Source organism: Manis javanica, chromosome 13, assembly GCF_040802235.1.
Source record: "Manis javanica isolate MJ-LG chromosome 13, MJ_LKY, whole genome shotgun sequence".
NCBI classification, from domain to species: Eukaryota; Metazoa; Chordata; class Mammalia; order Pholidota; family Manidae; genus Manis; species Manis javanica.
The window spans coordinates 48,211,020-48,226,380 of NC_133168.1; the positions used below are offsets into that span (position 1 = coordinate 48,211,020).

General features: G+C 32.8%; 1 protein-coding gene across 12 annotated transcripts in view; it reads right to left on the reverse strand.

Moving 5' to 3' along the window:
• The window catches only part of PTPRK (protein tyrosine phosphatase receptor type K), a 552,018-nt gene that overhangs the window by 208,930 nt on the left and 327,727 nt on the right, over positions 1–15,361 (reverse strand). For all 12 annotated transcript variants that reach the window (XM_073219592.1, XM_073219587.1, XM_073219589.1 and 9 more), the window contains one exon: positions 10,209–10,502. In XM_073219592.1, the coding sequence (XP_073075693.1) occupies positions 10,209–10,502 (294 nt within the window). The remainder of the gene's footprint in view (positions 1–10,208; positions 10,503–15,361) is intronic.

The following is a 15,361-nucleotide window of genomic DNA, read 5'->3' on the forward strand; positions in this document are numbered from 1 at the left end:
AAAAAAAAGAAAAAGTGAGTTTTCCCTCAGTGAAGAGTTAGCCAGAAGTGAGTAGTAGACAGAATTTAAAGTATTATCTGAGCTAGCAGGAAGGAATATTCAGAAAAGTACTTCTCTCCCTATTGCTTTCAGAAACAAGCAGAGTTCTGTATTGTACTGATGTACTTTATGTATGGTGGAAATATGAAGAAAATACCTTATTTAAATGAAATTAAACAGAATGATCAGTTAATTTTCACATTCTTTCACTTGTTAGAAGGAGACATGTTCACTAAGTTACTTATTAATGCTACTTTTAAAAACAAGACAAGTGAGAAATGTTATTTTCTCTTCACCACTTTATGCCTGGCTCTACTACAGTGCTCGGTAGGGGTTCAAAATTCATTGACTATATCATTAAGGAAAACAGGACCACTGTCCCTAACCATCAGACCATCTCGGTTAATAGTCTGATATCAAGAGATTGTTTTGTTTCAAAAGGACAAAGCTTTATGCTCTGCAGCACTACTGTATATCCTGATGGCACATGAAAAGTTCATCTCCCTGGCCAGACAACAGCTATTACTATCTTCATTTCACAGTTCTTACATTACTAAGAGAGCTCCAATATACTTGTCCAAAAAATCACAAATTCATCAATAGAGCAATTTTTTTTTCAGTTATAGTAAGGTTCTCCCAAAAGCACTGTACTTTAAAATACCATAATATAAAGGAGAAAGATAACAGCTTAAGATAGTATTGCTTAGTATAAGAGAAATTAAACCTTTAAATATGTTCTTAAGCTTCCTATATTGGTATAATTTACTGGAAGGCAAAAAGGGAGTCAAGCATTAATGAAGTGTCTAAAAAAAACTTTTCAAAGGTTACTGCCATTTGTTTCAAAATTAGATATCCATTCTCTTATTCACTTCTAAGATCTACCTATGGAAGAAAAAAGTCTAGCAAAGCAATAGGTTCTCGTTTCCAATAAATGTTACCCTTGCATCATGAGCAAATGTTTTAGGTGCTAAAGACTTAAAAAGTACCTAATAATTGGCACAGAAATTATTTCACTTCTATAATTACTATTAAAAGAGAGGCCTATTTATATTTATATAAATTATGTAATAAATAGATATACAATAATATAAATCATTATAGATTCATATGCAACAGTAATACAAAAATATGACATGTGTGTATTTTGTGGGGTGTATATAGTATAACAGAGTACAGTACCTGGTTAAAAAATAAAAAGGTAAAAATAAACTTTTTTTCTGATTATTATCCCTTTATTGTGATGGGCTACACAATGTTGGGAGATTGTAACAAAGCCAGAGAATGAAAGACGAGTTATTTAAACTCAAACGTCATGGAGATGATTCAGCTGAGACAATTAGAATAGATATCACTCAGTGATTTCTAGGCCACATCATGCATAGTGACAGCTGAACTTGCACAGATCTTGCTTGGAGTAACATGAAAGGCATGAAATTCTGCCCTTTGAAGTTCATTTTTTATTGGGTTCACAAAGTGTACTATAATTTGCAACACTTGAGATTAGAATTCACTCATTATCACTTTCCTTTGAATGTGCTTTTACTTGCTGCAGTTTATTTACAAGTTGGTGTAGAGGAAAGAGGATGGAAAAGTCATCCCCACAGCAATTATTAGCTATAATAAGGCCATATCTTGTAGGAAGACAGTAAAGACCAGAAGCAAAATTGCCAGTTTCAGATTTAGTTAAGAATCAAGTTAAATGATGAAAATAACAAGATACATCTTTATAAAGATGTTTTTTCCTAAGAAACTCTACAGAGTGACCAATACTCTCTGAAGACGCTATTTTATAACTAGGATGGGTCTGGATAAGTGAGTACCAAAAATTATCATGAAGCTGTACTCCTCCCCACCAACCCCTGCCCAAGAAAATGTGACTGCAAATTATTTTTTATTTATTTTTGCCAGAGCCTGATTTTAAAGTTTTCTTTCTTATTCTAAAGCAAAGAAAATAAATTATGATTCAAACAAAGAAGTTAATAGGGAGTAACAATTAATGGCAGAGGTAGATCCTCTGGGTAAAAAGCAATCTAGGACAGGTTTATGCACCAGTGTCATCACAATGGCACCATCAAAGAGAGGTCTGAAGCTCACTGTCTCCTGAATCCATATTCATAATTAACACCTTCCCTAGTGTTTGATAACAGGATCCAGGATCCACAGTTTTTAATTCTACCTCGGTTATTTTTTTTCCACTGTTTGTTATTATAATTTAAAACAGTATGAATATGTAATTTTATTTCTACTTCTACTTCTCAGTATCATATAGAAACCCCAGGACCAAAGGGGAAATCCAGGACATTTAATAGGACTGATGCTGTAATTCAAATCATTTCCACCTGTCAGCTTTATTGTAACATGCAAAATTCAATAAAAACAAATGAAGCCAATAAAAAGAGTACTTAATGATACCGTTAACAGACTCAGCATGTGGTAAAGTACTATGGATAAATAAAAAGTGTCATTTTCACTGGTTACCAAATGCTTTCTACCAACAAAGTAAAGCAGAAGAAGGTAATTTTAAACTAAAAGCAACCCAACTCTATTTAAGTTAATTACACAGCTACTAATGATATCCCCTTTAAGGAAATGTGCCATGAACTATGCGGTTAACTGTACATCCCATGCCTGAGGTTAAAAAAAAAAGATGGTGGTTTCATATTTGTTCAGCTTTCATGATTCTTATGCTGGAAGTTCCTAGCATTATAGACCATTAACAGAGTCAATATTAGTTGCTTATATTGTAAAATCTCTCTCTTTCTCCTTCTCTCTTTCTCCATGGAAATTTCGAATACATGAAAATTTAGAATAGCATTTCTATAAACCATGGGCCCCAGAGAATTCAAAATCAACCCAACAAATTATTTTGATTTAAATTAGGATGTGAATTTTATTTTCCATTTAATACCTTCGTTTGTGCATATGGTTTCCCTATGTATTCACAGAAAGGAAAGAGTGAAGGCAAATCACCTTTTTGATGATGATGGTTTTATGCATTATTTCACAGCTAAGGAATCAGTGACAGGGCTGTGGATTCATTCATCAGAAGTGTTAGTGAAAATAAAAGTTAATATTGTTTTCAAATATTTGCTTGGGAACAATTACCTTTGGTCATCTCTGGATTTCCAAAATACTTTGTATTTTTTTATGTAACTTATTATGTGCTTATTGTTATATGGCTCTAACACTAGACTGTCAGTTCCTTAAAGAGTAAGAATCCTGTGTTATTGATGTTATATCTCTTACAGTCCTAAGTGTATCAATGTACATAACTTTGACCCTCAATAAAATTTGTGAAATATATTAATATCCAATTAAATACACAGTAGCTCTTGGATTTCTCTGCAACCTTTCATAATTTTTTCCTCTAAATAATGTGTTATACCGAATGGGTTTTGCATGTGAACTAATGACACTAGGCAACCCACATATTTGAAGAAGTAAACTAAACAGTAAAGTAAGTTCTATGACCTATAAAATGTCTTTAAAATACCTCTAATGAAAGGCACTTTCTTGATTATTAGGAATGACAATATTTTCCAGGAATTTATGGATTCCCTATCTCTAAAATTACAGAGACATGCTATAGAGAAGATTATAGTCAGCATATGTGTATTTTTAAATTATCATAAGCATGTTTTCATGGTCTCTCTGTCCCCAGTCATTCCTTAGCTTCTCCTATCGAGATGGGATAATCTTTCTAAAAGCAATCTAATAATGTCAGTCTGCTTCTTCAAAACAGCAGGACAGCAGCCTCTACCATGTCAGACTTGGCTACATCCCAGCTGCAGCATGGATTCTCCCACAGCCCAGTTAGTCAATGCTCCATCTATTTCCAGAACCCAAAAATACCTGCAAGGTTTACAAATGGGCTAAACATATAGTTCTCTCTGTTTGTAATTCTATTTTTTGTTCTCTTCTGCCTTAAAACCTCACAATTTTTAAGATGCAGTTTAACAGCCATCCTTTCCTGATGACAGCTTCTTGGAAATATTCCCTTGAAGAACAGCTTCCTCTTTTAAATTCCTATCACTCTGCATTTTACTCTTTATTTATAGGTCTGTCCCTGGTGAGTACTAGGGGCTTAAGTGCATGGCATTGCTTGTATAACTTTGAAGACCTAATACTTAGCCCAGTGCTGTTAGAAAAAATATAATAAAGATAAAAAACAAAAGAAGCCAGTAAAAGTTTTTCTGAATAAATAAAAGCCTTTCAAACTGAAATACTCTCTACAGAATCTGAAAAACAAAATAAGGTTACTAATTACTAAAAAGAAATAAATCTATAAAAGGATTTTAGACAAGAAAAAACAAGTTTTAGGATGTAGGAATAAAGGGAACCCTCATACACAGTTGATGAGAATGTAAAAGCCTCTAAGAAAAAAGAGTACAGAGGTTCCTCAAAAAATTAAAAACAGAACTACCAAATGATCCAGCAATTTCACTTTGGGGTATTTATATGAAGAAAACAAAAACACTAATTTAAAGACATATGTTATCCCATGCTCACTGCAACATTTTCAATAGCCAAATTATGGAAATAACCTACGTGTCCATCAGTAGATCAAGAGATAAAGATGTATGTATGTCCAGTGGAATACTGGCTCACCATCAAAAAGAATGAAATCTTGTCATTTTCAACATCATGGATGGAACTTGACAGTACTCTGCTAAGAGAAATGAGCCAGACATATGATTTCACTTATATGTAGAATCCAAACAACAAATAAAACAAATAAATAGAACAAAACTCAGAGATAAAGAAAATAGATTATTTTTTGCCAGAGGAGAGTTGGAAAGGGGTATGGATGAAATGGGTGATGGGAATCAAGAGGTATAAAACCTCCAAATATAAAATAAGTAAGTCATGGAAATGTAATGTGTAGCATGGTGACTATAGTCAGTGATACTATATATAGCATATTGGAAAGTTGCTAAGAGTAAATCCTGAAAATTCTTATTATAAGAAAAAACTTTGTAACTCTATGGTGACAGATGATAACCAGAATTACTGTAATGATCATTTAAGTATGTATACCACTTATGTCATATACCTGAAACTAAAATCATGTTACATGTCAATTATTTTTTAAAAAGGATTTTAAGATTTTTAAGAAAATTGAAGAAACTATTTTCCATAACTTTTCTTATGGCTTTTTATCTTTAGTTTTTTTTATTTCAATAATAATAGCTTTGCCTTTTAAAACTCTTGCTCAAAAACAATTTAAAAAGCCACATAAAGATCAGGTAAGAAATTAATGCATTCAAAAATTTTAAAACAAGCATTGAGATAAGGCTTCAATTTAAATCAAACAGTGTGTCATCCTTACACTGTTAAAACATACCAAGTCTTACAAGAGTTGTTTATTTTGTTTTAGCCTCGAGGCTGAGTTTCCATGATAACTAGTCTTTGTGATTAATACCTTGGATCACAGGGGGAAAAAAAATCAATATATGGTTCCATTTTGCTGATGAAGCTGTAGCCAAAAGGTCAAAATTTAATTCCTCATCTTCTGGTTTCTGAACATACCTGAGTATTGTTTTGTTTTGTTTTGTTTCTTCTATTTTAGATTTAGAAGAGAAAAAAAATGCATTTTTAGTAAATGTTTACATTTAAAATAAGACACTCTCCTTTTCACTGCTTTTCATGTTTCACTGAAAATTGCCAAAAGCATTGAACTTCGGTATAAGAGTGGAGAGCACTTTTCCCAACTGTGTAAATATATTACATTCTGGACACCCTGAACTCCTGACCTTCCCTATGAGGGGGATGCTGCTAAATGTCAGTTAATCATAAGGCAGTGTCACAATGGGTTACCCTGAAGCAGAAGGCAATTTAAAAGAGCAATTTTAACATGCAATTGCCAAAGCATGAAATGCAGACAATTTCTGATGATGGCATATTTTATTTCCATGTAATAAGAGAAAGAGAAACTGTATTTTCTTTGCTTCTACACCAGATGGTATACCCAGAGGAAACAGACACACCGAAAAAAACAAGCATACTTTCTTTGATTGTTCAATGCAGTTTTTGAATTGCTTCCCATTTAACACAACTTCACATTTGTACCTTTTTGTAAAATGTATAAAATGCCTGAAGAAGCATTATGTGAACAATAACATGGGTCAGGTGGAAAGCTTACAGTGAAATAATCATACCCTTCAGGTACACAGAGAAGCATGAGGCACGCGTAGGTGGCTACAGCCACAAGAGGCTGTAATTACCACCTCTCCTAACTTGAGAGACCCTGAAGCAGGTAACTGCACTTACCAAATAATTTTAATATACTTTAGAAAGAAAACAAAAAAATAGCTTTGGCAACTAGGCAGGACATTCTCAGGAAAGGATAAAGTAAAACATTGTTTTGCACTTCTTTCTTAACTGTTTAAAATATCTAAAACACATCATATACTTGAGTGTTAAACACACTAATCAATTGGGCTGCAAACATTAAGCTACTTTTTCTCAGAGAGCAAGTTAGCTGGACAGATACTATCTTTAAAAAGGTACATCCCTCCCAAACTTTACCAGGTGTACTTTTTAAATTTATGCTATACTCTCCTGAAAAGGAAAAATCATATATACTAGGAGAAAGAGCAGAAAGAATTCAGGCTTTTCAAGTACCAAAAAATGGATTTGAGCCCCACCTGCTCAGTTGTCTGACATTAGATAAGTCACTGTTTTGTTTTTTCCTGAATCTTAGATTCTTCAACTAGAAAATTGGGATAAAAATATATCTAGCTCACAGGATTAGTATGAAATAAAATGTCATGATAGGTTCATCAGATGCTGATTATAAGCAATATTAATAGATAGCTAACTACAAAAATCTGTATTTGCATTTTAAAGTACAAAATTTACTCATTACACATAAAGGCATTTAATTGACTGGCTGTAGAGTTATTTCTTGACAGGTTTCTGTCAAGAAAAAAAATTACTACTGCCAGAATTAAAATATTTAAAGCTTAAATATATTAAAATGGAATATTTAACATGGTAAAGAGTAACTAATACAATCATTGATACTTAGTAGTCAAAACTGTTCCTCTGTGGTACATCAGAATAAAGAATTTCTAAGAGACAGAAAATCATCATCATTCCTTTGTTATTTCCAAGAAACTCATGTGAAATTGGTATCATGCACACACACATATGGCTAAGTTTTTATCTTATTTTTAAGGCTTCTTGGTTGTCTAACATGCAGGGTGTATTAAAATAGCTATTTCAAAATAATCACATTTATTCAACCAGATGACATTAATGGCAGAACACTACAACTCTGGCATGCTGTTCTCCCAGCCTTGATTAAAATGGCATGTTTTGTAGGACAAGTATTTAGAGCTTGCACAATTCAATAGAATTAGTTGGGAACTTCTCCAAAGGTTATGTTTGAGGTTCCAAAGGGATCATTCATTTTCACCAGATTATGAAGAATTTTTAGCCTTTTGAATTCTATACTAAATATCAGCTAATATCATAGTTATCAAAAATTGTGTTCTATTTTGTAGTTATATGACACCAGGATGAGATGGTGATGGTGTTGATAAAGTCTGAGGGATCTTAAGTTTGGAGAAAGGCATATGGATTTAGAAGAAAAGTAGATGGACATAATAGTAATCAATAGATTGTTTTACATATGCAATGTTTATCAATTATATTCAACATCTGCTTTTCAGAGATTGTTTAAAAATTAATACAATATACATTTATACAAGGTTTCATCCTCTTTTCTAATTAATAGAGCAAGATTAGTAGATACTCCTAACAAAACAGTAACTGCAGCTTCTCTCAAATTACAATATACTTGAAAATCTTGTCATAAACATTTCTTCCTTTACCATAAAAGCCTGCAAAAAAACACAACATGCACCAAAGACTCACCACATGTGAGTTTTTTTAAAAAACAAACTTTCTCCCATTGAAAGTAAAACTATGAATGAGCTTGATACCATTTTATGCCACAGATACTTCAAATTGAATGTTTCTCAAATAAGGAATAAGAAAAAGGAGCAATATAATTCCCAAATGTCAAGACATTTATAAATTTGAAAGCTGCTATGAGTGTAAGTTATTTTTACTCTGCCCCTCCTACACAGGTAAAGTTATTCTCAAAATAAAAGACCTCAAGCACTTTAGAGTCGTATTTTTACTTATTGCAGTTCAACACACATTGTGAACATAAGCATTCAAAAGGGATAAATCAATGTTCATTAGCCTGCTGTTTTCACCCAGTTAATACAGTGCAACTGGCTTTAAGTCACAATCACATTTACTTGCAATCACCATTGGCTCTCACAGCAAAGCCAATTTCAAATAATCCCTCAGTTAAACAAAAATTACATTATATTAACAATACATTGTGTGGTACTGTTAATTTTCAATGGTCTATTTTAGTGAAAATGAACAAACTAAGAAAGCATATGAGATTATTTAAAGAAAAGTTTGGGCACAGGAAGTTAAGAGGAAGACCACTGAAACTGTAAATTACCTTTCATTATTTTAATTTGTATATACCTAATAAAGATTAACATAGGAGAGGTCATTTTACTAGGAAACATGCATTGGCAATACTCTCAGTCAAATGGACTCTGTTGTTCATCTTTTCATGGTAGCACGGGGCACTAATTTTAGACCAAGCGAACTACTTCTCAGGTTCCACATTGTCTCCTCATTAAATTATTTCTCTGACTAGCTGATGTTTGTGGAGTCAACTTGTCTCTCCCTCAGAAAGTTCATCGGTTATAATAAGAATAATTTGTCACAAGAAAGGACTTGCTATACAGAGAATTTGAAAAGCAAATTGTGTGATTTAGGCTGAGCCATGAGGACTTAATCAGTCTCTTCTAGGTTAAGATGCTTTTCAACCACTGGATCAATGTATGACACCAATCAGCAAATTAGTAGACTCTCCACTGTCTAAATCTCAGACTAATGATTAAGCATTTAAATTTCCTGTTAGTAAACACCTTTCAACATCATTAATATATAAATATATTGGTATAGTATATTAATAAATATACAAATATATATTATAAATATAAATAATATATTAACATTAAATGTATATTAATATGTAAAGTACCTTAATATAAAATTTAGCTGGATTAGAAAATATTTAAGGATAACAACATATGAGAAATTGCACAGGGCTTTGCTTTGATTTTAGATCTATATTCTTGCTGGGTGGCCCCAAAATACTGTAAATGCTAAACAGATGTTCAAGAAACAAAAGACATTTTATAAGCATCTACATTTTCATATATCCCCACAGTCTTAGTTTGTAATTTTCAGAATCTAAATCATTATATGTTAAATGCATAGATCCATGTACCAACTCTGCAGGTGTCTCAACATAATTCTTAATGGATTAAGAAAAAAGTCTCTTTCAATTAAACTATTTTCAATAATAAACAGTGCACTAAAAAATGTACTTTAATAAATGTAGATGATTAAACTTTTCAGTGGCTTTTAATAAATAGCTAATAATTTCTCCCAGTATAACAACAGGGCACAATAAGGAATTAGGTTGCATGCTTATATATTACAGTTAATTTCACTTTTTATTTTCTTTTTGTTTTCTCCATATGCTATTTTTTTTCACTACTCTGTTTTAGGCACAATAGCAAGGCTTAAACCATAAGCAAACCTCTCTGTATTTTGCAAATGGTTGTCAAACTACGGAGTTAATCCTCAACAACAGTACTTTCTGAAGAGAAGAGTTAGTTATCTCAGCCAGACTTGGTTCAGAATAACTTTTCCTATCTTATTATCAGATAGGACCTCTGCACTGACCGTAACAAAACTGTCAAGGGAGACAATTTCCTCGTAGTGGAAAGATATTCAGCACTTGCTTGAACTGTAAAGGTTTTCTCTCTCAATACTTTCACTTGCATCTATCAGGGATTTGGGGCTGAATACAAGCAAGCTGAGCAAAATCACCATGCAAGAAAAGATTGTGGATTCACTTTAAAATAAATAAATAAATAAATAATAAACATATGCTGCTAAATCAGTCAAGTTATGACATAACTAATGTTACGATTTACCAAATTCATTGGAACTCAAAATACCGTCTACACTGTGTATCAAACAATTAGAACTTTCAATATTGTATGTGTACTCTATGCCTCATGCAGAACTAGGCAAAATGGCCAGCAAGTTAGTCTTACCTGCACATTTGGTTCTGGTGATCAGCGGAGGTCCGGGGAGCCCCGTTCCACCTTCACCCGGTCTTGTAAGTAGAACACGGATCTCATATTCGGTGTCTGGATCCAAATGCCATAATTTGTATGTTGGAGCATTGACTGCATGGGTTTCTGTCCAGGATCCTGATGTCATTCGGTACTCCACTTCTTTCAGGATAATGGGACCATCGCCAATGATAGAGTTGGCATTTAGCTGAATCAGCAAATAGGTAGGTCCAACACCAAGGAGCTGGGGAGGGGCAATAGGTCTCGGTGGTTCTAGGAAAGATGAATATACAATCTAATTAGTTACAAATCCAAAGGCTATATAATACATGGGTATATTAGTAACTCTCAAAGCCTAAAGGCTTAATGAATTATTTAGAAGTACATAATAAAAACCTAAAGAAAATCAGCCCATGAGTGGTCTGAGCACTGGATTCATAAAGAGCAAATACGTTCACAAATGGGACATGATCCTTTTACCACAAGTTTTCTTTTATTAAAAACATGCCTCCTCAGGGGATATACCTGTAACACAGTAACTAAAGTAAATAAAGAGAAAATAGTTAGAGATGGATAGCTCTGATTAGTTACTAACAGAGTACAATTGATCTTTTAAATTCTTTAAGTTCTCAGACTTTACAAATCTCCAAATTAATGAATACTGCTATAACTCATTATTTCATTTTGAAACATGGACAGGTAGCATTTTGATTTTGATTTGTTTTTCACTTCTTCAGAGTTCCTCCAGATGAGGTAAGGAGAAAGGCATAACAGAAAACCTGAGCTCAGAAGCTGATGCCCAGCACTGACTTGTTTCTACCTACCCACCTCAGAGTGTAAGAAATGAAACTTTACACCAAGACAAATCACACATCACTATATATCACTGACCTTTGGGAGTGATAAAGCAGTGCAGCAAATATTAAACTCTGACGTCCAAGGTACATGGCAATTTAATTTGGGATAGCTCAGATATTTTCTTGAAAGAAACTTTGGGAAACATTATTTCAATGTTTGAGCTTATAATAATGCTGAGTGATGAATTGCAGCACTTTGTCTTTTTTTTAACCTTAACAACAATGTAGCTGAGATTTGATACTGGACTTTATAAAGTAGTCCACAGCTGTAGCTCTTCTGTAAGGCCTGTCCATGGGGAATACTAAGTCATGAAGAAGTTCTGACAGTACATTGTGACTAGGCGGCGGTCTCTGAATGTCTGACAGAACACTTCTTGGGGAAGCCAAAAGACTTTAAAGGAAAGTATTAAACTTAATAAAGTAGTAACTTCCTAAAAGTTATTTTAAAGGATTTTTTTTGTTGTTTAAAGAGTTAAAGTAAATCATATGAAGGAAAACTATTAAATGCAACCACACACAATGCTTTCACTTCCCTGGTAGGGGTGGACTGGAGAGGATGCAAACAGAGAGAAGTTAAGAACAGACAGCTAGTATCTTTCAAACTGCATTTTCTATTTTAATGGCAATGCATGCTGGAATAATACACAATGCAAAAATTCTCAAAGACAGATTTTGCCTATGGATACAGGTTTAATGAAGCGAGGGTTTTCAGTTGTAGCCAGGATTTGTCTTTAAACCCTAATTGTATAAAAGTATAGTTTCCACCTTATAAAACTCTGAGTTACAAACACCCCTAAAATAAGGAGAAAGACTTGCTGGCCTAGATCTCTAGTCATTTTCAAGTATTTATTGAGTAACTATTAAATTCTAGGTTGTTGTACACACTGGGTATTCATATAATACGGCAAGGGAGATACAGTAACAATAAATCAACAAATTCATTATTTTAAATGACAGTTATGTAAAAAACAAACAGATACTAAAGGACAACAGATGGGAGGGCATCTAGTGAGTAACACCAATTTTTTTTCCTATCCCAAATCATCTGAATAATTTTGTTACTCCCATCAATAATCATGGCTCTTTAAAGCAACAGCTTTCAAATTACTTATTGGTAGAACCCTAGGAATTTGTGCTCTACTATGCTCCTGTTTAAAGTGAAAATAAAACTAAGATGAAATAAAATAATATATGTGCTATATAAACTCTTTCCATTTAGAGTTATTTTTATAGAAAAGCAGTTCTTAACACCTGATTTTTAAACTTTCACTACAAAATATCTTCCTTACAGTTTGAAAACTGTATCAACAATATATAGTCAAAATTGCATAGGGAGTGAACTATTTCCATTTTCAAAACTGACTTAATGGGGAAATTACAGAAGAAAAAGCTTAAATAAAACCAAAATAGTTTAGAATTTTCATATATCAGCTAAAGAAAGAGCTAGACATTTCATATCATTACATTTTCCCAACTAGTCTAATAACTTTTATATTGAAGACTACAAAGTTTAGGTAGGCAGAAAGTTGATATATTTTCTAAACCTTAACTAATATGAAACTTAAAGAAATGAACATAATAGAAAAAAAGTGCAAATACTTTCCAAACTACATGTTGCACATATTTTAAGAAGCAGTCTGTATTTTGCTAATAAAATTGAGTTGCCTCATATGTGCAATGTTTGTTTTCATTCCAGATGGCTCATATACTGACTAATTTAAGTAGGAAATGATGCTCAATTCATAACTTACTGGAGTTCTCACTCAGAGTAGCCATGCCACACTCATATTATGGCTGAGCAACAACCTGAAGAAGTCTGATATGTGACATGATGGAACAATTTGTCAAATGAATTAGAAATAACAAAACCTTGTTAATCTAGAAATGTGTGGGTATTCTGACTTGATCTATTTGTATATTGAATGTTAAATCTCACTTATCAAAAGTCTGCACACCAATGCCATGGAAAATAAGGAGAAAACCAAAGAGGAGACCAGAAGATGACAGGGAAAACAGGAGAGGGAAAAAGCGACAATAAAACATATTATTAGAAACAAGTGAAAAAAGTATAGCATATTTCTTTACCATTTCTATCTTTAAGAAAGTGGCATGTAAAAAAATGAAATTCGAAGTCAGGAGATTTAGTTTCAAAAAATTCATACATAATAACTGGGTAAATGTGAATATGTTTTTTAACTTCTTGGCAATTATATTTTTATTGATAAACTAGGCATTATTTTAAGAATTTTTTTAAACTTTGCATCTCTACTGTGTCAACAAGCCCTATATTTGATGCTGTTTTGCTTTGCATTGGTTTTGCTAGAGTGCATGTAAATTTTAAATCCAAATATTAATTTTCAACACTAGTGTTTTGTAAACATGAAGAAATTGGTTTGGTGCAATCAGTTTCTCAGCCTGAAGAAGAGCAACTATTCATTCTGATCAAGTTTACATCTCATTTGCTCTGGTCAAGTGAACAAAGGGTGCGTTCCAGTAATCAAAGCAGCCACTCAAATGTGGAACTGTGGCAATATTCAGAGAGGCTTAGATATGCATTGATCAACAGCATGATTATAAGTGAAACTTAGCACTAATGAGACTAATATACTACTACATATTAAACTTTTTATGTTAGAGGTGAAAAGTAGCCTCGCATTAGCATGTGTATTTTGTTTTCAGACCCTTGAGATCAAGGAAGCTTATTTATAAAATCTCTATTCATTTCAATAAATTATGTATGAATTTTAATCAGTAAGCAAATGAACAAGTAATTGTTCTTCAGCAATATTAATATTCTTCATAACTTAATACACTATCAGACCCAGAGGTGTGTGGAGCAAATAAATCCCAATTGTAAAACTAGGTATTAACTGAAGCATGCAATCCCCAAAATACAAGATAAACTTTGCCAGTGTTACCAATTAACTTTCAATTAATGGCTTGCATTCATTATTCTAGATCTAAACCCATTACAAAATTGTAATTATACATTCAAATTGCTTTGTTTTTTTATTTCAAGTAATTTTTATAAATGTCTTGAAATCAAGTCATTATGAAAGTATATTCTCATCCAATTATTCCTATTATAATGCTACTTAACAAACATGTGTCACTTATTAAAATGCAGTTGATTATTAAAATGCAAAATCAGAAAAAGAAGCCACAAAACCAGAAAAAGTCAGTTGACAAAGCAAATATCAAGGCAGATAACACTCTATATTCATCTTTTTAAATTAATTAATTAATTAAATCACTTATAATCCTATCTCCTAAACTGTTTTACTTACTTGTCAAAGAGAATTGACAAAAAGTATCTCAAGATAAGCCCTCTCACCTAGAAGCAAGCATTGATAATGCATTTGTCTCCTATGTCTGCTATACCAATTATTATAAACTTGGTAGCATAAAATAACAGAAGTTTATTTTCTCATGGCTCTGGAGACCAGATGTTCAACTCAGTATTACTTGGTCAAAATCAGTGTGGCACTAGGTCACACTTCCTCCAAGACTTTAGTTGAGAAGCCATTTATTATAGAAAAGATGCCTTTTCCAACATCTGCTGGCTGCTGGTATTCCTTGGCTTGTAGCCACATCACTTCAATTTCTATCTCATTGTTCATACTGTGTCCTTCTCTCTGTTTATTTAAATATCCCTCAACCTCTTGCTTATACGGACACTTGTGATTGTATTTAGGGTCCACATGGGTAATCCAAGATGCCCTCCCCATCTCAAGACCCTTATTTTATTAATATAATCCCTAACAACCATTTTTCCAGATATGGTCATGGGCTCCAGGGACTAGGACCTGATTTCTTTGGGGCCATATTTCAGCCTGCCACAGACAGGGACTATGATCCTTTCACCTGGAAGACATCTCAGCTCTACCTCCTTTCTAGTTCATAGGAAGCCTGTGAGGAGAAATGCATTCTAGGGAAGTTTCATAACTAGGTTTAGAGCAGTGGAAATTATAAAGAGCTAATAATTTATATTATTTATTTTTCAAAAGGAATAAAAATAGGACTGATGAAAACCATTACTCAAAATGGCTACAGGAGTTAATGTTCCCTTACCATGCCTAAATTCCTCTAAAGCTCAATTGTAGAATATTTGCCTTGGAGAAAGATATTTTCTTATTTGCTATCATTTGTTTACTTAAATGAATTGTTTCAAAGTAAATGTTACTTAATTTCTTTATAATTCCCCTCATTAAAAGTTTGATCCAGTCTAGTTAAAAAAAAAAAAAAACTGACTAGTTCATACTTCATGCTTTTTCA